Here is a 22,209-nt window from a genome sequence, read left to right on the forward strand (position 1 = left end):
CCTTTGCTTGTACAGTATTTGGATCTTAACTGTACTTTAATAATAATCATCATCATCATCATCGAATATACACATATATATATATATATATATATATATTGAATATATAATATAGTGCTTGTTTAGGTATATGTCCCCTCCACTTTTTCCAAAGTCAGTTTCTGTCCCCAGCACTTTTTACCATTCAAAAACAATATTTCACTACAGGAGAAGGAATGAAAATGACAAACAAGGTGAAAAACAAAGTTGAATTGAAAGTATTGGAGTTTTTATTACTGCCACCTGTCTACCTGATGGTTCTGCATTCCTGACATTGCGTAAAAGAGCCTCTAGACTGTAGTTTTATACATATTTTTTGTATACTTACTGTAAAGACTTCGTCCATGGAAACATGGCATCTAATATGGCGACGCCCTGAGACTAAGACCCACTCCCATGTATTTTAGACCTTTTTTTTTTTACCTGGCTTTTAAATCAGTGTGATTCACTGTGCTGCTTTTTTCGTCTCGTTTTTAATGTTTTTATTTGGTTGTGTTTTATTTGTTTTAAGCTGATTTGATGTTTTATGTTTTTATCTGTTATCGGAACTCTGATGAAGACAGCAATGTGGAAACGTTAGTTTTTTTTACCTGCACCTATTAAATACTTTATTTGACCCAAGTGATCCAGCCTTCCTTTTTATTCTTAAGTGGCCAGTACCAGCTGTTGAGCACCGGCACTCATTTGGATTAAGTGCAGTGTGTTTACTTCCTTCTATGTTTTTATCTGTGTCTGTGAAGCACTTTGGTGGCATGTAAGTGTCTGTAAGGTGCTACATAAATAAAGTTTGATTCAAGTCGAGTCGAGATGCTTAGATGTTACAAAGCTGCCAATAATTTTCAACAACTGCATCATTTCATTCATTTTCAACAACATTTTGATGAATATTTCCAGAGATTAATGGTAAAAACTACACATTGCCTCTTTGAATGAAAACATGTGATTACAGCTCTTTTTTAACTCAAGAGTGAATTTTTCCCTTTCTATCACCCATTCATTTCTAACCAACACTCTGTTTGACTTTCTTAACAGCAAAGCCAATTATGCACATGTTCACAAGCCGATTGCATACAATTTCAAGATCATGATCTCATTCTTGGCGGCCTTTCGGACTTTCCTGCCATCTTTCTTGAGGAATTTCTTGCAGACGAACACCTTTTCTGTTTGTCTGTCCTTTACCAGGCACAGCTCACAGAACTCCTTCCTACACAGCAAGAAAAAAAAAGACAGATCAAGAGAGGAAGAAAAGATAAATATATAGTCAGTGTGTTAGAGTGATGCATTAAAAAAGAGCATGTTTGGTTGTGGTTTTTCTTTAATTACATCTGACAATATGACCCAAGAGAGATGAGGAATATTATTCAAATTAGAGAGATGCGGAACACTGCTGTGCTGGTGAAACACAGTGAAATAATTTAATTGGGAGGTGAGCGTATGGGGTGAATAAATAGGCTGTAAATAAAAGGTTTGCTAAAGATCTATTGCTTCCATCTGCAGGGCATCATCAGGTTTTTAGCCTCTGGGGCTTACAGTACTTCATTCAGATGGATTCCAAGAAGCAGCAAGATGAAAAATTAGACTGTAAAATGTCGCAATAAATCTTTGATGTACAATATTTACCATCAGTGTGCACTCAATGGTTCTATTTCAAATCTGCTTCATTAATTTATCTATTATGTCTTAATTGCTTGTTTCATTCCATGTAAGTGTGCATTGGAAAAATACAATCAGAAAGCTTTTTCACCTAATCTTATTCACTCCAATGCAGCTTTAATACCTTCACTAATTATTTAAGAGGTGCACATGCAAGACAAATGCTCATTCTTATCTTATTGACTTTGTGTCTTCTTCAGGATGCCTGCATCTGTGAAGTGTGTGTGTGTTATGTAAAATCTGAGCAAATGTCTCTGAGGCCAGATGCTGATGTAGCCATATGGCCTCTCATGCAAATTGGTGTTTGTGCATATGGTTTCTATTGGGCCATTCCCATCTGTACCGGGTCGGCCCGGGCCGGGTAGCCCCAGTCGGCCCCAGCCTGGCCCGGTTGATTCCACACATCCTTGCCTTAAGCCCATGTGGGCTGATTCTACCCACCAATAAGAGGCTTGCTCTAATGGAAGGTGTGAATTTGCTGTCAGCAGTGGGTGTGTTGGCCCTGGTCGGCCTGAAGCAGACCCCCTCGAGAAGAGGGCTGATAATGAGCCTTGGTTGGCCCGGAAAAATACCAGGCCACCCAGATATGTAAACAACCTACGCTACCTGGCCCGGGCCGACCCAGTACAGATGGAAATGGCCCATATGTGTGTGTGTGTGTGTGTGTGTGTGTTCAAGCTGTTGAAGGAAATGATCGTTTTTTTTGTTGTTGTTTTTTTTGTTGCCATTTTAGCCAGCAGGGTGATGTACACAGGACTCTGAATGGAAACAACAAAAACATTTCCAAGAAGAACATCTAAACCAACTGCACAAACAAGTAGGATAAGAAAATTCTATTGACAAACTATGATGTGAAGAAAACACTTGGGAAAACGGGAATGAGGCAATGTTGCAGAGCAGGAAATAGAAACCCATGCTTAAAGTTTTATGATACTCACGCTCGAAGCACTTGTCCAAACTCATATTTGTCCATGACATCCGAGATGTTATTATAGGTCCGCCCATCTCGTAGGGCCAGGCATCCAAATGGCATCACGGCATCCACCTGATATGTGAAAAGAGAGAGATCCTAACTTTAGCAAATAGAAAAATAAATCTTCAAGTCAAAGTTCATTTCAATATCACATTTTAAAGAAACCTTATAGCTGACATAATACATGAAATATAAAATCAAAAGAAGATGATTTTACTGATAAATATCAGTAAAAAGCCTAAAGCAGTGATTTAAAACAAAAATACACCTCAGACATTTTCACTGAGTCAGTGTTCGTGACAGAACATGTGGGACACTACAAACCCTAAATCTTCTGACATATTGATTGTAACGCCCAAAAGGGTAAAATTTCACCTATATATCAATGAACATAATTAACCTTTCATCTACAGAAATAAATCCACTTTCTATGTGGCCTTCTAAATCCAGAAGGTTCTGCTCGGCGTGTGTTGACATTTCATGAAGACAAAACATTTAAACATTCTCTCCCAAGGATTCTACACTCTCTGTGAAAGCCAGACGCCAACATTCTTCACTCTGAATAAGTGAAGACTCCACGATTTTATAGTTATAAGTTAAATAATCATATGTGATGAATGAACAAGATGTTTAAATCAAATGTTTGAATAATCTGTGCTTAAATCAATTAATTTGAAATGAATATTGTTCTTACAATGATCCATTTATATCACAAATCACTATGTGTTTCATTTAACAAGTTAATCATTGTTTACACTCATACACATTACAATAAGATACATGTTAAGGTTAAAAACAATTTTGTATCTGAAGGAAGGCGTGGCTTTCTGAGGGAAGTTGGTAAATACTCAGAAACGTGTCAAATTCTGATTTGCCAAACTTGGCCAGAAATCATAACAAAGTAGTTTAATAAAACAGGATTTACTTCCCGATTAATTCAGTTTCCAGCTGACCCCTGATTCGGCCAAATCAGGAAAGAAGCCTCTTTTGAAACAAACTCCTTTAACCTTAAGTCAAAACCTTTCTGCGACGCTGCAAGTGACACAACAGACACAACAGCTCTTTTCAGAGCTATTTCAACTCTCAGACATCCACCTCAGACCTCTAACCTGCACACCCCGGCTTACATCTCATGGCCGGGGAAGCTGAACTCAGACGAAGTTACTCATCTCTGAGTATTGTGGTTTTGACGTCCGGTGACCTCACCGCTGTGGCCGCAAACCTCCAGACCGCGGGAGCAACTCATACAAGGGTATCCTAAGCCTGCGTACTGGTGTCTGATGAGGTTTATAAATAAACAACTCTCTAGTTTATAACAAACAACAACTTATTTTACACCCAGATTTCATAATTTCTCTCAGATACAAAGAACGGTTGCTACAACATCTTGCTTCCATCACAACACCTCACATCCACCACATCACATCTCCTTATTCATATCTTGTCATGTATCATTAGTTTAGGAAAAATAATTAAATTCATTTTAGAAACTATATACTGACTGTCTGAATTAATACGAAGTGTGTTTATGGTCCCTGAATAAGCAAAGAACCCTAGAATCTTCTGATTAAACATTCAAAGATCAATCAGATTGATATTTCATATTTGCATGGAATGTCACATCTTATTGGTCATAATTAATATGTATTAATTGCTACATGATCGATTGATCATCTCCTTTAACCTCGCAAATGTGTTACCATTAAAAATGATGCATGTTTAAATATTCATTTTGTAACATGTTTAGTCGTAATTATTTATTTGAGGCTTAAAAGCACTGTGATTGTGTGTGGAGGAGAAGGTGGGACTTTTCTAAAAAGGATCCTGAAATTAGAGTCCCATTAGCTGTCACACACACTGGTGTGTGTGCAAAATTTGTTCTCCGCATTTGACCCATCCCCTGGGGGAGCAGTGAGCTGCAGACACAGCCGCGCTCGGGAACCATTTGGTGGTTCAACCCCCCAATCCAACCCGTTAATGCTGAGTGTCAAGCACGGAGGCATTGGGTCCCATTTTTTCAAAGTCTTTGGTATGATCCGACCAGGAATTGAACCCTGATCTCCCAGTCTCAGGGCAGACACTCTACCACTAGGCCACTGAGCTGGTTGATAGTAAACCAGTGTAAAGGGATCAGCGCAGGTGTGAAATAATCCCACTGTCTGGGCTTCCAGAAGAAAAAAGAAAACGTGCTTCGGTTTTAATTTCTTTTAGGTAATGGAGAGATGAAAGGATCAGAGGAAACCATGGACAAGCATATCAAAGGAAAACTGTTTCCTCAATGAAACAGTGTGAAATGACCCAAGTGAAGGAAACCAAAGACAACCAACGAGCACCACCGCTATTAGTCCTGTTGTTGTTTGGTATATTGGTGAACCAGTCACAACCAAGTCAGTTTCTCCACTAATCTGGATACTAATGCCTTTGGCAGCCTGGTTGTGTGCCAGCCTCGTCAACAGATCCTAAGCTTCCCGCTAAGCTTCTCCCTCCTCCTCTAAAGTCTGTAGATTCTGTGCAACGTCTGTTGAGTTCATACCAAACTTTATTTGTAAAGGGCAATGTTTGAAAAAATAAAATTGACCAGCTGGCTTATTTAGAAGACAGTGATGTTCCAGGAAAAGCTAACAATTACTGGGTTAAATTAAAAGATAATGACTTGTTTGCCATCTGCATTTGTGCTTTTTAGTTGCCGTGTGATTGAGATTGGTACCTCAGAGGAGTTGAAGCTTGCTCAGTTTGAATCTGCTATTCACCTTCTGTTAAAGCTTGATGTTTGATGTAATGCTGCGGTAAAGGTTCAGCACACAGAGCACCATCTTTAGAATGTTTCATGTGCATTTTAGGTTCTCAAACATGGAGCTTTCTTATCATGTCCACCCTGAAATAGAGTGTGACTCCTGCAGGAGGTCCCAAACACCCGAGTAGAAAATCAGGGATCAAGATGGTGAATCAGCAATCAATACACCATCTCACCGCGGTTCTGCAGGCTCTTCTCACCCACATCTTTTAAACACTTCATCCACTGTAAGGAGGAGAAGATTCAGTCATCTATCCTCAAGGCCCTCCTGCTGCTCTAAATGCCAAACTTTACCAATCGGCGTTGAATATTTTGTTACTGTTGTTTCTACGGTTTGTCTTCTGCCTGCACAGAAAACTGTGCAATTGTAAAGTCATAAACCGATGTGATTGCTGCTATTCGGGTGTTGGAGATAAAGAGCTAGATCGCTTTGATTCTGTGTTTTTCTGTGAGAGAATAAGAAAGAAGCGTAGAAAAGTGGAGGGTTAAAAAGGCACGAATGGGCGACATATAAAGGAAATCTGACATCTGATGCCATTTTGCAGGTGCTAATTAGAAAAAAGGATATCAGTGATTCAAAATCCAGATTGTGTGTGTGTGTGTGTGTGTGTGTGTGTGTGTGTGTGTGTGTGTGTGTGTGTGTGTAGATTTGATGGTGTAGATGATAGGGCCAGTGGTGCTTCAGGCCAGTGGTGGAGGAGGGGCTGGAGAGTGCTGCATAATCCAACCACTGGTCCTAATCTTTAATCTGTACCCCTAATCCAGAGTGCTGGGATGCAATGTGTGCATATGAGAGTGTGTGACAGAGCAAGTGCAAAGGTCAGTTCAATTGTGTGTAAGTGTGAGTGTGTAATAAAGGGTGTGTGCCTGTGTTTCTGTAAGTGCGCTCCTGCATGAGTGTAATATCCTCGTGTGATGGTGGTGATGGTGGGGGTGAGTGGTGGATTTCAAAGAGCTGGCTTTGCCAAAAGATTACGTAAATGCAACATTCTCATAACAAGGCCCGGGACAGAGAAGGCGAGGCTGGCATGATGTAAAAACACCTCATCAATCCCTGTGGGAGCAAAGAGTACTGAATGAAAATGTGCCTATGTGCCCAAAATAAATAAAAACAGTCACAGTTGTTTAAAACAATACTAATTCATGAACATTTTTGCAGAGCAACTCTACACAAATGTTCTGTCACTGCTGGACGCCAAAACTTTGTTCGACTTGGACCGGTTATGCAAGTATAGGTCAAAGATCAAACCTCTGATCTGCTTTCTTTGATGAAACGGTCCTTCAAACTGCACCACTCTGCAGCCTAATAAATATTTACCACCTTTAGTTTATAATTATTGTCAGACATTATCAACAATACTTATTGTGCAATTACATCTTGTGCAATTCCAGGGTTGTTTAACCACAAAACAGAAAGTCAACAGCAGTTTATAGGTGATCTTTTGCTCAACATTTGAACAATGTTAATGAGATTGTAGACCTCTATGTGTCATGGTCTGCGTCTGCCCCTTCCTTCATGTGCCTCCTGGCGTTTCTCCATCCTCTCTAGATTCCCTTCTGTGTCCTAGCACCCTCATGTGTCATGTCTGCGTCTTCCTCATGTGTCTCTGGTTTTTCCCATTTGCCCCAGATCTCTAGCCCTCCCGGTTTCTCAAGTCATTTCCTTTAGTTACAGCCTTTCATGATTTTGTATGTTTTTTCCCATCAGTGTTTATTATTATTCTCCCCCCTCCCTTTGAATTGCAGTTATGTTTCCTGCTCTTTTGTATTAGGTTTTATTCTTAGGTCAAGTTAGTTTCTCCCCTGATTAGTCATTGCCTTCACCTGGTCCTCCTCCCACACTCCACACACCTGCAGCTCCTCTCCCTCTCATCCTCCCTGTGTATTTAAGCCCTGTCTTGTCTCAGTGTCTTGTCGGTTCATTGTTTGTAATTCTGTCAGTCTCGTCTTGGATTACTCATGTTCTTGGTCTTCTCGTGTCTCAAGTATTTTTGGATCTCCAGATCTTTATCTGGACTTTGGATTTTGGCTTCCAGCCTTTGGACTTATTTTTGTTCTCCTTTAAAATAAAGGATTTTTCTTATTCTTCATCTCTGCCTCGTGTCATCCTGGGTTTCTGCATTTTGGGTCCTCCAACTCCGCAACGTGACACTATGTGCCACAAAAAAACAACTTCCAGTTTAAGTTTAATTTCTGAGTCTCGACATTCCACCAATCAGCCAAATCTCACAGCTAGTGATGGAGTATTTGTGGGAAAAGACCACGCCTTCATCCAGATCAGCGCTGCTGAGGTTGACAGTAGGGCTGCAACAAACGATTATTTGGATAATCGATTAATCGGATGGGGTCTCGACACGATTAATCGATTAATCGGATTACATAGGGACATTTTTAAAAACTGCCAGGGAAACGTTATTTTTCTCCTTCCTTCACTTTATTAAACACAACATTATTAGAAAACAGTTCAATAGCAGAAAAACAACATGCCATCACCTAAATTGTCTTATAAGGTGTATAGACAGAGACCCTAAGCTACATCTATCTGTGACCTAAAATGCTTGGTCCAAATTAAACAGCTTAAAGAGCAAGTCAACCCCTACCAGAGTCTAACTCCACTCCCGCTTCATGTTTGAAAAATGCAACACATGCTGTTGCCTGGCAGACCGAGAGGGCGGAGCCGCTAACAAATACACACACACTCAGGCTCACGACAGCATTGTGACATCATAATGTACCAGTTTACATCATAGCATACTTCTTAGCCAATAGCGGTGGCAGATTTAAATTAAAATACAGTGCAGAGTTTTTACCTGACAACGGCACAACACTGCCAGTTTTAGGCAGAATATTTAAATTTTAACTAAGATGCACTGAAGTGCCAAATTATTGACGACACGTGTCTGCAGCACGATTAGACACTCGTTTATTTAGTTTATCAGCAAAAAAAAGTTTATTTGGGGGTGACTTGCTCTTTAAGGGCAATTCTCATCTGTTTTGTTTGATCTCATCTGTAGACATTTATTATAATTGGGGATGTCAAACAACTAATTTTTAAATGTAATTAAACATAGGCTGTGAATTAATCAAAATTAATCACTATTTCCAAAAATGACTGAAAAATACCAAATAAAACAAAAGTAAATGAATGCCATCCTCCTTGCGATGATGCCCTGGGCAACTGCCATAAAGTCACATCAAGAAATGCTGCTGATCATTCCAATGATCCCAAATAGACTCGCATTAGGCCACATGAAAGCAACTGAACCCAAAAATATATTAACCAGTATATAACTGCACTCTCACACAACACGCCTGCAGCAACAGTTAGGACTCCTCCCTCCCTTTTAAAAGCGTTTTTGCTTCTGAGGACATTGTGGTTGAAAAACCACATGCTAGTAGTCTGGCCCCGGTGTGATCAACCAGTTTCTGCGGGAATGTGACGGCGGAACCGGTTCGCAGCGGCGCGAGTCCCCCCCCCCCCCCCCCCCCCCCCCCCCCCGACTATCAAATAGCGTTGCGCTTACAATTTTATAGACTTTTTTTACGAGCTTAGGGCATGTCTAGCCTGTGTAATAATCTGGGGCTTGGGTGAATCACTTTTGAAAAGTTTTTAACTTACCCGGACACCGAGCTCTCTCCTTCCTCGCTGATGATTCTGACATGCTTGCGTTTAAGACGCTGCATCATCACCGTAGTATCCCCGTGCCATGCTAAGTCTGACCTACAAACGTTGCATGTCTTCGCCTGATTTAACTGAAAATGCTCCCAAACTTTAGAAGTTTTAACTTTTTTGGGGTCTCGCTGCTTCTGCCATGTTCCTCTTACAAACACCTGCCGGCTCTCCACCGGTCTGCGCGCAACGGCGGGCGGGAGGGGAGGTGGCTTTTGGAATAGTTGCGCAACACAACGAATCGATGACGCAATTCGTTGCCAACGCTTTTAGTAATCGATTTTCATCGAATTCATCGATTCGTTGTTGCAGCCCTAGTTGACAGCGTGATGAGTTTCTTCCACAGCCGTTTTAAGACCTCTGCCATCTGTGGCCCCATCTGCAGAATGGGAGAGTCTGATCACTTTGTCTCCAGGCTTTTGCAGAATGATGGCATTATCACTGAGAACTTCTTAGTGAGACTCTGAAGACATACAAACTTTTCAGAATAAAATGTGCAGAATAGGGCTTAGTTACGCAGCTGCAACAATGTCTCCGGACACTAAAATGAGAATTTGACAACATTTTTAGGTAAACAATTTTCCTACTAGTCAAGTTTATTATATAGCCCATTTCATACACAACGGTAGCCCAATGTGCTTCACATAGTTAAAACAATCACAGCTTTAAATGTCACATCATGTTATGTATATAATAAAATCAAGGAGTATTGATACAGGACAGAGTACACAAAAATAAGAGTACTAAGTAAAAATTTTACTAAAAATTATAAAACAACAATAAAGCTGCACATATTAAGACATAAGAATGTTTTGCTGAGATAGACTTAAATTGGACAGAAGTGTTGTTCTGTCTACCGATGAAATGTAACCAATGAAAGTCAGACATTGCTTTTCAAGCATGGTTCAATCAATAGCATTATATATAAAAAAAAAAAAACCTCATGGAGCAGGCCTGGAAAATAATGATGGCAACCCTAGAAAATAATGTGACCAAAGGGACATGTTAATTCAAGGTGTGTACACTAATTAGCATCACACATGTCTACAATCATGCTATTTTAAACCTCTGAGAGCAAAGGTAGGCACAGTTTATGATGAAAAAATTACAGTTGGCACATTTAAAATGTCATTTCTCTTAAATATGAGTTATTTTCAGTGAAGCTCCGCCCATGCACACTCCAACAAAATACACCTGCAACAGCATTTTAGACAAACGTGCTATTGAATTGGCCTTGGTAGTCCAGTGGTTTAAGCATCTAGCACACTGGACTACCACGTTTGTTACATAACAATACACGCCTAACTCACATATCCTGTGCCTGATATTTGTACAGCGTTTTTTTTTTTTGCCCCCAATGCAGGAGAAATTTGTTAGCATGTCCACAGAACATTCAGGTTTCAGAACCGAGATCACCAGCTTCAGGGGGAGGAGAAATGCCTGATGACGCAGGTGGGCTACTTTCTTCCGTTTGCAGGAAAAATCTTTACATCGACCAAATTGCAGCTGAGTCAGGAAAATTAATGAATGCAGCCAAAAAAGGGGCTGGGGGTATTTTTCATGAGGAAATGACAACATAACATAATTAAAAGCTCCAGACAGTAGATTTTTCATTACATGGATCTTATAAATCAGCACAATTTAGAGGAAGATTGAAAGATGCTGGTTGGGAAAATGAATAAATGGTAAATGGCCTGCATTTGATATAGCACCTTCCAGAGTCCTGGAACCCCCCAAGGTCTTTGGTACGTTCTTTCTGTGTTTGGCTTTTAATTCCATTGTTGGTTCTTTTTTAAAACTGTGTTTAAAAAAGAACCAACAATGGAATTACCCCCCAAGGTGCTTTACACAATCAGTCCAATCCAATTTTATTTATATAGCACATTTAAAAACAGTATGTCAGCTGACCAAAGCACTGCACAGAGTTAAACCTAAAAAGCCATTCAAATTCACATACATATACATAAGACGCTAATTAAAAACTGTCATAAAATAGAAACACCTAAAATCAAAACAAAAGTTAAAACAGCCAATAAAAACCGAAGGCAATGAAAACAGAAGTCAGTAAAAACAGAAGAGAGGCACAGCATAAAAGAACGATCATTGGCCAAAAGCTAAATTAAAGAAATGTGTCTTTAGGCTGGATTTAAACTGGTGCCTATCTTCAGCGGTTAATAGGCAATCAGGCGGGATACACCCTGGACAGAGAGCCAGTCCATTGCAGGGCAACACAGAGACACACAGGACAAACAATCATGCACACACACTCTCACCTAAGGACAATTTAGACCACATATGTCGGACACAAGGCCCGCGGGCCAGATGCGGCCCGCGGAGCATTTTTATGTGGCCCGCAAGATAAATATCACAAATATATTAAAACTGGCCCGCTGGCCGATTTTACCGCAAAGACTTCAACTCCCATGATGCTTGTGTATATGGACATGTGCGTTAGCGCGGAGCCGACGCGCCCCCTCCTTTGTGTTTTTTCCAGCGTCTGCTGCCGGTGTCTGCAGCTCCGCTGTCTCGGACAAACTGAACACTCCTCTCACTCAGAGCAGAGTTCACTCAGCTATTTTCTGACGTTGAAGCCCAGAAACGGAGATTCTAGCCGCTCAGTAATGTGTTCACGACTGAAAGAGAAAGTTTTCCAACTAACGTCCAGACAGCTGATATAACTCCAGCGAGCAGCATGACTCGCTGTCGTTGTGTTTCCTCCCCGACACACAACAACGTGGTCAAGCTGCTCAGACATGTTCATCAGCACAAACCTATGCGAGCACCTGTTGTCATCTAATGTTGTCATTATTATGATGAAGATGAACAAAACAACAGGAGTCTCCTCCTCAGCTCAGATCAACCCCATGATGCAGGTATCTGGCTGGAACAGGTGAGCATCACAGTAAACCAGTGGAGCAAACTGAGCTTTGAATATGTTGGTTTTATGCTCTTTTTCTGCTCCAAAACATGAAAGTTAACAGGTGAGAAATTGCATTTTCATTTAAGATAAAATTATATTTTTATTTCGTTGTTGGCCCGTGAGAAAAGATTTAACCTACAGTAAACAGGAAGTGGAAAGGCTGCAGATAGATGAATAGAATAGAAAATACCTTTATTGTTTATTGTTTATTGTTACAGCAGCGATGACACGTATTACAGGAGAAAAAAAGGAGAATAAAAAATAAGAAAAATGAACAAACAACAAGAAAACATAAATCCTGAATAGATTTAAAAAATGCTGAATATACCACAAGTAGTGAATACCACTGATGCATTTTATTTAAAATTGACTTGCTCGTGTGTAATTTGGTTATTCCACATTCAGTGTTAATGCAGAAATATGTTCGTTTCCAAATTTAAAGGTTCAAAATTGCATACATGTTGATAAAGAAAATGTGCAAATTTGCCGTCACTTTTTCAAAAAAATATTAAGTTTGGCCCTCGACTCTGTCCCAGAGTTTCATTAAAGCCCCGTGTGAGTTTGAGTTTGACACCCCTGATTTAGACAGACCAATTAACCTAACAGCCATGTTTTTGGACTGCGGGAGGAAGCCGGAGTACCCGAAGAGAACCCACGCATGCACAGAGAGAACATGCAAACTCCATGCAGAAAGATCCCAGGCCGGGAAGCGAACCCAGGACCTTCTTGCTGCAAGGCAACAGCTCTAACCACTGGTTACTGTGCAGCCCCAACATAATCCCTGTTAGAATATTAAATCATAATATTCTTAATTGTTAATCTTTTCAAAATAGATATTATGTGAATGTATTTTGTTAGAAAATGGCAAAAATAAACTTTCAAATATTAATTTTTCATATAAATTCTCATGTGCATCCCGTCAGAGGAAAAAATCCTTCAGACAGGGAAAATTATAATTATTGCTTCAAAACAAAACAAAACAAAACAAACAAACAAAAAAAAAAACATGGTCAGCTTTTGGGCATTAGAACTCCTGATGAAATTTGAAATGAAGATGAATCTGTGAAAATCTTCCATCTTTACCAAGAAACCATGGTGGAGAGTGGGAGGCCATATGGGAGGATTTAGGAGAAACGGAGATGGGAGAGAAGGAGTGAATAATGTGAACGGTGAGGTTAGGAGTGTGGAATTATGGGAACAGAAAGACAAGAAGAGAAGTGAACTCTGACTACGTGAGAAGGTGGTTGGAGAAAACCATACACGAAAAGAACAAAGTGTAAAAGACAGAAATGCAGAGGCAGGTTGAGAGCATCAACCTCACAGCTCCACAGCTGTGTGGATTTTTCCAGCGATGAGCTTGTGTATATGGACATGTGGGTGCATATGAGTACATGCATACAGGTTTTGTGTGATAATGGATTGTGTGACGCATTGTGCTTCATGTTGATATGAAAAATTCACAAAGTTTGACAGCACTAGAAAGCTTGCAAGCAGAGCGAGATCACTACAGGTGAAAGTCTCAGATTTCAGACTGGGAACGTGGCTTCACAGTGGGCTGAAACAACCCATGTGATTAGTCATGTGAGCAGCACGTCCTGCAGGTCTTAGCTTGTCTTTGAAGCTATTACTTTTTGAAAAATGACTTGAAAACATTATTTAAACTAATATTTTAGACAGTTTTATGCTCTTTCTGATGGATAATTTCCAAAATTAAAAACTGACTATAAAACCAAATTTGAGGAAAATCTACATTTTCACACAATAATCACAACAAAATTTAACATAAACTTCAACCTCTTAGAGGCTGGATGTCCTTTCATTAACCCTGTAAAGGGTCATTTTAGCACATGCTGGCTCAAGAAAATGATTTAAAAATATGAAAAAGTTGCAAAGTATCCCTTTAACTGCATTTCCATAACCGCAAGTCACTTTGATAGAAAGCTACATGAACAGACAGAAAAGCAGCATCATTTCATTAGTGGTGGTAGTGTGATGGACCGTGGCTGCTTTGCTACTTTATGACCTGGATGACTTCTGCTTTCCAGCAGAAAATCTGGCAGGTGAATACCTGACCTTTGACCTCAAACTGGAAATTTGTGATGGGAAAACCCTCTGCTGGGCCTGAATTAAAACAATTCTGTAAAAAAAGAGTTTGGTTGAAATTTCCTCCACAGTTAACACACAGAATTGATTGCTGCTCTTCCTACCAAGTGGATTTACAACTAAAGGATCAATGACTTTTTCACATTGGACCTGACTTATTTGGATAGATTTGTTTATCATTGCAAAAATACATTTAAAAATTGCATTTTGTATTTATTCAGGTTATTTTTGATATTGAAAGTTCTTTTCTAATTTGACACATTTAAGTGTGACTAAAAAACTGAAGAAATCTGTAAGGAGGTAAATACTTTTTCACAGCTCTGTAAGCAAAGGCTGTCAATCAGGTGTATTTATACAACTCTGAAGCACACGTAAGCCTGCAAATAAGTCGCCAGACATCTGAAAGATGGCACCCAAAAATTCTTAACAGGTGGCTTCTCTTCCATAAATGGAATTAACATGGGTTAGAACCCATATGGATGGCAAGCAGAGCAGGACAAATATAGTGAGTGCTAAACTTAAACCCAGCGTGAAAGCTCACAACATCTTTTTGGAACACAATAAATTTTTTTGTTTTACATGCAAAGTCGTCAGCCCCATTAAAAAGTATTCACTGGAGTTTCCAGCTAATTGAGATGCCAAACATCTGATCAAAATCTAAGCGTGATAAATGATCACAACAGTTCATAATCATCAAGTAGAGCCTTAAAGACTTTGGATGAAAACAAAGAAATATTATTGTCCTTTGAGACATATTTAATAGAGCTGGAGCTCTGAGAAGGGCAGAAAAAGTGCTGAGATTTTCCCAGCTGACAGGTATGATCTGACTTTTTTCAACAGTTACCATAGAGATAGACCAATTATAGGGTTTTCATGTCAGGATGATGTTTATTGTCTCAGTTTGATTTAATTCTCCAGGTGAGCTTCTGGCTGAGTCTGCTGGACATGTAAAGAATTTAAAGGCATAGTTTGTATCTTTTGATGTGAGGTTCTGTGGAAAAGTTATGAACAAATATTATTTTACTTACAGTGGATAAGTCTTTGAATGGCCTCAGTAGGGAGAAACAAAGACTTGTTCAATTAGCCAGACAAGCGAACAACTGGTCTGGGACAGTTCCGAGGAGTCTTTAAAAGGTCCTTCACTGAGAAAGATTTTTTTATTTACTAATCTTCCTACACTAAAAGTGTAAATGAATAAATTAAAACATGACTGAATCACTAAAATTCAATCAATAAATCAAGTTTTCAATCATTTAAAAAAGGGATATTAAAGCATCAAGTGTAACAATGACAATGACAAATCAAATGTCTACATGCATGAAAACACCTGTATTCAATCAAACTCAAACAACATGACTTTAGTGGTCAACCTAAACAACTTCATATCATAAACAAAACGATATTCACCAACCATTGGCGTCTTTAGAGTCAACTCATGAGTAGAGCTTGCTGTGCTGTTTCTGTTTGACTGAGGCCCTGTCCACACGTAGCCGGGGATCTGCCAAAATGTAGACATTTTTCTACGTTTTGGCCTGTCATCCACACGAAAATGGAGTTTTTTCACACGAAAATGGATCTTTTTAAAAACTCCGGCCAAAGTGAAGATCTGCGTTTTCTCCGTTTTGGGTGTCTGTGTGTGAACAGACAAAACCGGAGTTTTAAGGTCCGCAACGTTACTTTCCGCGACAAAAAATGCTGACACCACGTGTGTGACCTGTGTTTACACTAGCCGACAGCATGGATGCCCTCAGAGCTGCGCTCGCTTTATCAATTGTCCAAGCGCTTTTTCTTGTTTGTTTTTGCAAGCGGAATTACTGCTCCTTGCGGAAGACCACAGACGAAGGACGAGGTTAAGAACGGCTATTGCCCGGCACCTGGCTTCTCTAATTACTGCCGCCTACAGGTCTGGCATGTCCTTAACAACGTATTTATCCGGGTACGTGTGGACAGTTTTTTTTTAAACGAGGTGGTGTGGATGCAAGTTTTTGGAGGGGTGGATATTCATAAAAAAAAAAACTGGCTACGTGTGGACTAGGCCTGAGGACTGAGAGCCAACAACCTGCATAGGTGTTTTTTTATCAGCAATAGACCCTTTTACTGTTTGTAAACTATATGACGTCAGCGAGAATGCGCGCGCAGCTTGGCAACAGAGAATGGCGTTGTTTCAGGCTTTATCAAGCTACGCTGCAGGGTTATCACCGGCAAATCTTGAATGTTATATTATTAAACTCACTTTAACGAATGGCAACAGACTCCCGGATCCCTGTGGCATTACGGAATGGGTGGAAGATGTAGGTGCGTGGCCAGATATCCAGTGGCCCGATATATATACGTTTTTAGTGGAGAGGCCCAGTAAGTACACACGTGAGAAGCTACGGGCATACAAATCGTTAGATGCATACAACTATGTTGTCTGTGGCCACGTACAGAAAGTAAAATATCACGACATAGACTCTGAGTTTTGCGTCTTGAAGGCAGAAGTCCTTCCTAGCCAAAGACAAGGACACAAGACTGCTATGTACGAGGCTTGGGTCATAGTAAACAAACCAGAGAACTACGTCTTCACAGCCAACTGTACCTGCATGGCAGGGTGAGTGTAGCATAGGTTTCTTTTTTTAGCGTGCTCAGAGTACAATCGTGTTAATTTTAGAGAAATACAGTTTATACTAATATGAAGTGGTAAATACAGATGAATTAGAATGAAATGTTAATTTGAAGCATGAAATAAAGCGTATAAATTTGTTTAATTCTGTCATTTTGATGTTCCAGACTTGGGTCATGCTGCAGCCACGCAGCAGCAATTTTATTCAAAGTTGATCTTTGTGTTAGGATGGGAAAAACAGAAAAGGCTGCAGTTACATCTCAGGCATGTGCATGGAAAGACCTGAGCAGGAAAAATGTAGAACCAGCTCCACTGAAGAAGATCAGTTTCCACAAACCGAAGAAGTTTTGCATACAGCTCCCAGCTGCTTCCGAAACTGTCAGGAGGAGCAGTGTCACACTAAGAGGCATGTAACGAATGACAGGTGTAATCTAAGTTCTGGTTTGTGGTTGCACATTGAATGTATTATTTCTTAATTAATTGGTAATAATCTATTCTGTGTCTTTAGATAAAGGAAAAGATAGAAACATAAAATGTATTATATCTGCATTCTAATTATGTCTTATTACCCTTTCCCCAGCCTTGACAGATGATGACATCCTGGAACTAAAGGCAGTGGAGCCAGAAGCTGCAGTCCGGACAAGCATGGACAACAGTGACACAGATACAGCTTCATCAGACACGGATACAGAGGAACAAACTGGCTTGCCAGAGCCCTTGACTGCTTTATTTGACACTAACTCAGGGAGCTCTCACCACAGGAATTAAATGTAAAGTGTGAAGAAACATTTCAAAGACTAAAAACTACAACATAGCATCATCAACTAGAAAAACTACAATGGGTAACAAAGAAGCAGTCAAAGTCACATGACTGGCATATCCATAGGGCTGGTAGGATCACAAGTACAACATTTCACCATGTAGCCACAACAGACAAGCTCAGCAAAAATTACATAATAAACATAATGCAGTACAATAAGACCACATTAAATGTCCCATCTGTTATCTGGGGTGAAAATATGGAGCAAACCGCTAGACAACAGTATAGTGATTTCATGTCAAAAAAATCACCAAGGACTCCTGGTCAGCACCTGTGGTTTAGTTGTTCAGCCATCTGAGCCATACCTTGGATCATCCCCAGATGGGATAGTTACATGTAACTGCTGTGGTAAAGGAGTGGTGGAGATCAAATGTCCCTACACGTACAGGGAGAGTCTTCAGGGAAGTACCAAAGACCCCAAGTTCTGCCTAGACAACTCGTTAGTGTTGAAGCCCTCACACACATACTACTACCAGATTCAGCTCCACATGTTTGTGTGTGATGTAAACTACTGTGACTTTGTGGTGTGGACGAAGAAAGAGTTCATTGTGCAGCGTGTTGGTAAAGACCACAAACTTCTGCAGGACACTTTGCCTAAAGCTCAGGAGGCCTTCGTTTCCCAAGTGTTGCCAGAGCTCCTAACGAGAAGATTCGATCCTGCATTGGAATCACAGAGAGCATGCAAGTTCTGCAGAAGGCCAAATTTTGGCAAAACAATAGACTGTAATAAATGCAGCAGTCACTTTCATTACAGCTGTGTAAACATCAGACGCAAACCAACAATGTGGTTATGTCTGGACTGTGCTGAGTCTTGAGCTTTCCAAGTTAAATTTAAGCAAGCCTTCTGGCTAATTCTTGGATTTAAAATAATGGTGTTGATGCTCAAATTATTTTCAAATAAACAATTCTTTAGGATTCAACGGTGTTTGTATGTGTGTATTTTAGTTTGCATCTAATGTTGAAACCACAAAGATTTAATTAGTGCACAATCGAAATGTTTCTGACAATCACATACAAAGAAAATTTAAAATTGTTTATTTAGTACAAAAAAAACATAGTAGCAGATTTACAGTTTTTTCGTACACTAATGCAAAATCAGTTTTACATATTCTAGCAAATGACAGTAGCACTGTTTCTTGTCTGCATGGGATCATGGGAGTTGATCATTTTTGGTGTTTTTTTTTGGGAACAACACTCTAACAGAGGTTTGTTAGAGCAGCACACACAATCACAATCTCATCTAGAATGTTGAGTTGTGACACAGGAATTACTGTTTGCAAAATCTTACAGTTCTTCCAGCGTCCTATTACTCGTTCAACGTGTATCCTGACACGAGACAGTTGTCTTGATGAGTCTACCTCCTGAGCAGAGAGTTGCTTTTTCCCTTTTGTGAAATGAGGTATACGGAGAGTGGCTCCACAAGCGGCACGTTCATCTCGGATTTGAAATCCTCTATCAGCTAGAATCTCATCGTTGTGTTCTAAAAGATCAAAAAGCCCTGACTCTTTTGTTATTTGTTTGTCTGAAACCCTTCCACCCCATCCAGGTGATAGAAAGGAAATTGCTCCAGCTGGGGTGATGCCAATCAAATATTTAATTGTGCTGCTGTGTTTGTAATTTGACCATGTCTGGGCCCTAGCAGTTAGATTGCTAGGTCTAGCAATGAAAATTTCTGTACAGTCTATTATGCACCGACATCGTTTGAAATTCCGTCTGAAAACTTTGGACATGTTCTTTAGTACGGCTCCCTTACTTGGCCATTTAATGAGTGGTTTAAGGATTACAGACATGACAGGTATCCAGCTTCGACAAATATTTGATATAGTTGTTTTAGAAACATTAAATCTGTAGGCCAAATCCGTGTTGCTTAGACCCAGTCTTAATTTCATTAGCACAACCAATAGATGATCTTGAGCGGTTAGTTTTTGGCAAATTATCTCCACACTATCTGTTATTTTTGTTAGCAGCCAATCAAAGACAAGAGCTGTAAGTCCTGTGAAAAAAACAGTGCTCCCCTGTTGCACCTAATATTTGCATAGGAAAACGCTGAATTTGTCAGCTCCTCTTTAAGCTTACAATTTTCTGCCTTAAGTTTTTCAAACTCCAGCTGCAGGTTGACATGGTTTTTATGAAGCCCAGCATATCTCTGTTGTAGGCCATCATATTCCCTCCTTGGAACAGGGAGGTTCTCTTCAGCTTTAACACAGAAATGTGAAAAGTTAGCAAATGCAGGAACAAGTCCACACAAATATTTTTATTGTAACAGAAAATACAAAATCCTTACCGGCATGGTGAGCCAATGATGGTTGCTGATCTGTATTCTCTGAAGCATCCAGCCGATCTGATGGCATGCAAGACGTTTCATCCCTTCTCCTTTTCCGTTGATACTTTAATGTAACAGGTCTAAATTACTTAACAGTTACACAAGTCAAGAGCCAAGATATAATAACACTGAACATCATGAATAGCAAGAATTTCTAAATATTAAATATATTTGTGATGGGAAGGTGTAAACATTTCCTGTCCATCTTTGCATGGGGGTTTGGACTTTGCTTTGTGTACGTAAACACAGAAGGCACAAAATCAGGACTTGAGGAGTCCAATGACACCTCGCCTGTAAATAAATAGACTGCTTAAAAGCAAACCAGCAAACGCAACTTACTTTATTTAATAGAACACACGTTAACCAACTTTCTGGTGTAATCTTAGTACATAATAACCTTACCTGATATAAAATGGGCGCTACAAACTCGAGCATTTCGGATCGTGTTTTCAGTCCAGTTTTCATCAACCCTTTTGATGGCCTGCAGCCACAGACGCCTCCGATTTTGTTGAAATGGATGTGCTCCCTTCGGAATTCTGTAAAGTTTCAGTCCACTGCTTGAAGAGAAGCGATTCTGGCATCCATACACGCAACAACCCGACATTTTTATGTGCTCAGAACTTCAAAACAAAGGGTTTAAAACACTGTTTTAGTATCGAGTGTGAATGAGGAAGCCTTCACTCTCGTCGCCAGGTTGCGCGCGCAACTTTTGATGACGTAAGTAGTAAAAGGGTCTATCAGTTGCCTTTTTGTTGGTGCATTCTGGGAGATGTAGTTCTCAGTGGTGGTGGACCAATTAGACCTCCATTTACTTAGCTTTAACCCAACAGAGAATGATCAGTCACTGTGTGTTGAACATGCAAATAGTCTCCTACACCTATCTCCTGCATGATCTTCTAAAAGAAAATAGATAGTGAAACTCTAGGATTTGAAAATCCTGACAGATCTACGTCACACTGTCACTTGTCACTCATGGCGTCACCCCTCTTGAGTCACAACGCGAAAGGTTGTTGTTGCTGTAGCGTCATGGAAACAGCAGAGAACGTCTCGAATCACTGCTCAAAACCCACATCTTCTTTCTGGCCTTCAACACCATCTGAGATGTTGACTTTTAACTAGTTTAGGAGTTATTGTTATTATAACTTAAATTATTATTTAAATAGCATTTTACTTGGTTTAATTAACTATGCTTAATTTATTATTTTAACTCTGGCTGTTTATTTATTCTAGGTTCTAAGGTTTTATTGTTGATTGTGTCATTTTTATTTTGTTCTGTGTACCGCATCTCGCTCCTGTGGGTGTTTTAAGGGCTATACAAATAAAGTTAGTATGGTAACATTGCAAAGCAAATGGAGCCGGTGGAAGAGTTGCATTGTTCTTAGCCAATCAGAGGTGAGATGTTCAAATTTCAGAAAATAAGACTCCAAATCCTGCCGTCTGAAGGTACTTTTTCCTCCAGCTGACTTGTCTGTGCTGAAACAGGTGTACTGGAGCACAACTTAAAAGGCATTCATTCCTACTAGAAAACACAGCAAATTTCATTAAAAAAAATGAGCGAAGGACCTCTTTAAAACAATTTTATCTCAAACATTTTATACAGTTGATGCAATTTATATTTGTCTATAATTTTTCCTGACAAACACTTCTGAGCTTTCCCAATAAGTAATTGGGGTTTCTGTTCCAAGAACAGAGCAAAAGAAGAAATTCCTCTCTCTAAACCTGGGAGCTGTTTGCATAACTGGTTCAAGTACCACTCAGAGTGTTTAAAGAAGAGTCCTACAGCACTATAATATATAATGCTGTAGATGTCTAATCATCATGTTATCATTAAAGTGACAGTGTGTCGTTTTTATTGTTAATCTCTGGAAATATCCATCGAAATGTTGTTGAAAATGAATGAAACGATGCCCAGATGTTCAAAAATACTGGCGGCTGTTTAACATATAGCCATAAAAATCAGGTCTAAAATGCATGGGAGGTCTAAGTCTCTGGGCAACACCATATTAGACATGTGTTTCCCTCTACGGGAGCCATTGAGGACAAAATGCACTTACTGATTTGTAACAGATGGTTACAAAAGTAAACGTAGTTGTTTTACACATTTACCTCTTCGCTCGTTGCCAGTGATGAAAGGGAGTCTGATGTGCTTGTCATTTTGCTAGAGTTTGCACTTCCAGGGATTTTTGACCCTAATGGCCACCCGTAGAAAGGTCTTACTCAAACACAAAAGTAGGGGGTGTTTCTTAATGTCAAGGTGCCTGGCCTGGCAAGGCGATTTCTTGCTAGGCCAGGCGCCTTGCTTATGAGGACAC

General features: G+C 39.8%; 1 protein-coding gene across 1 annotated transcript in view; it reads right to left on the minus strand.

The window, feature by feature from the left end:
• The window catches only part of camkvl (CaM kinase-like vesicle-associated, like), a 94,747-nt gene that overhangs the window by 18,315 nt on the left and 54,223 nt on the right, over positions 1 to 22,209 (minus strand). The window contains exons 2-3 of the mRNA XM_015967993.3: positions 2,631 to 2,737; positions 1,112 to 1,243 (exon numbers count right to left, since the gene is read on the minus strand). Coding sequence (XP_015823479.1) covers positions 1,112 to 1,243; positions 2,631 to 2,725 — 227 coding nt within the window. The 5' untranslated portion in view covers positions 2,726 to 2,737. The remainder of the gene's footprint in view (positions 1 to 1,111; positions 1,244 to 2,630; positions 2,738 to 22,209) is intronic.

The sequence above is a fragment of the Nothobranchius furzeri genome, chromosome 15, assembly GCF_043380555.1.
Source record: "Nothobranchius furzeri strain GRZ-AD chromosome 15, NfurGRZ-RIMD1, whole genome shotgun sequence".
Taxonomy (NCBI): Eukaryota; Metazoa; Chordata; class Actinopteri; order Cyprinodontiformes; family Nothobranchiidae; genus Nothobranchius; species Nothobranchius furzeri.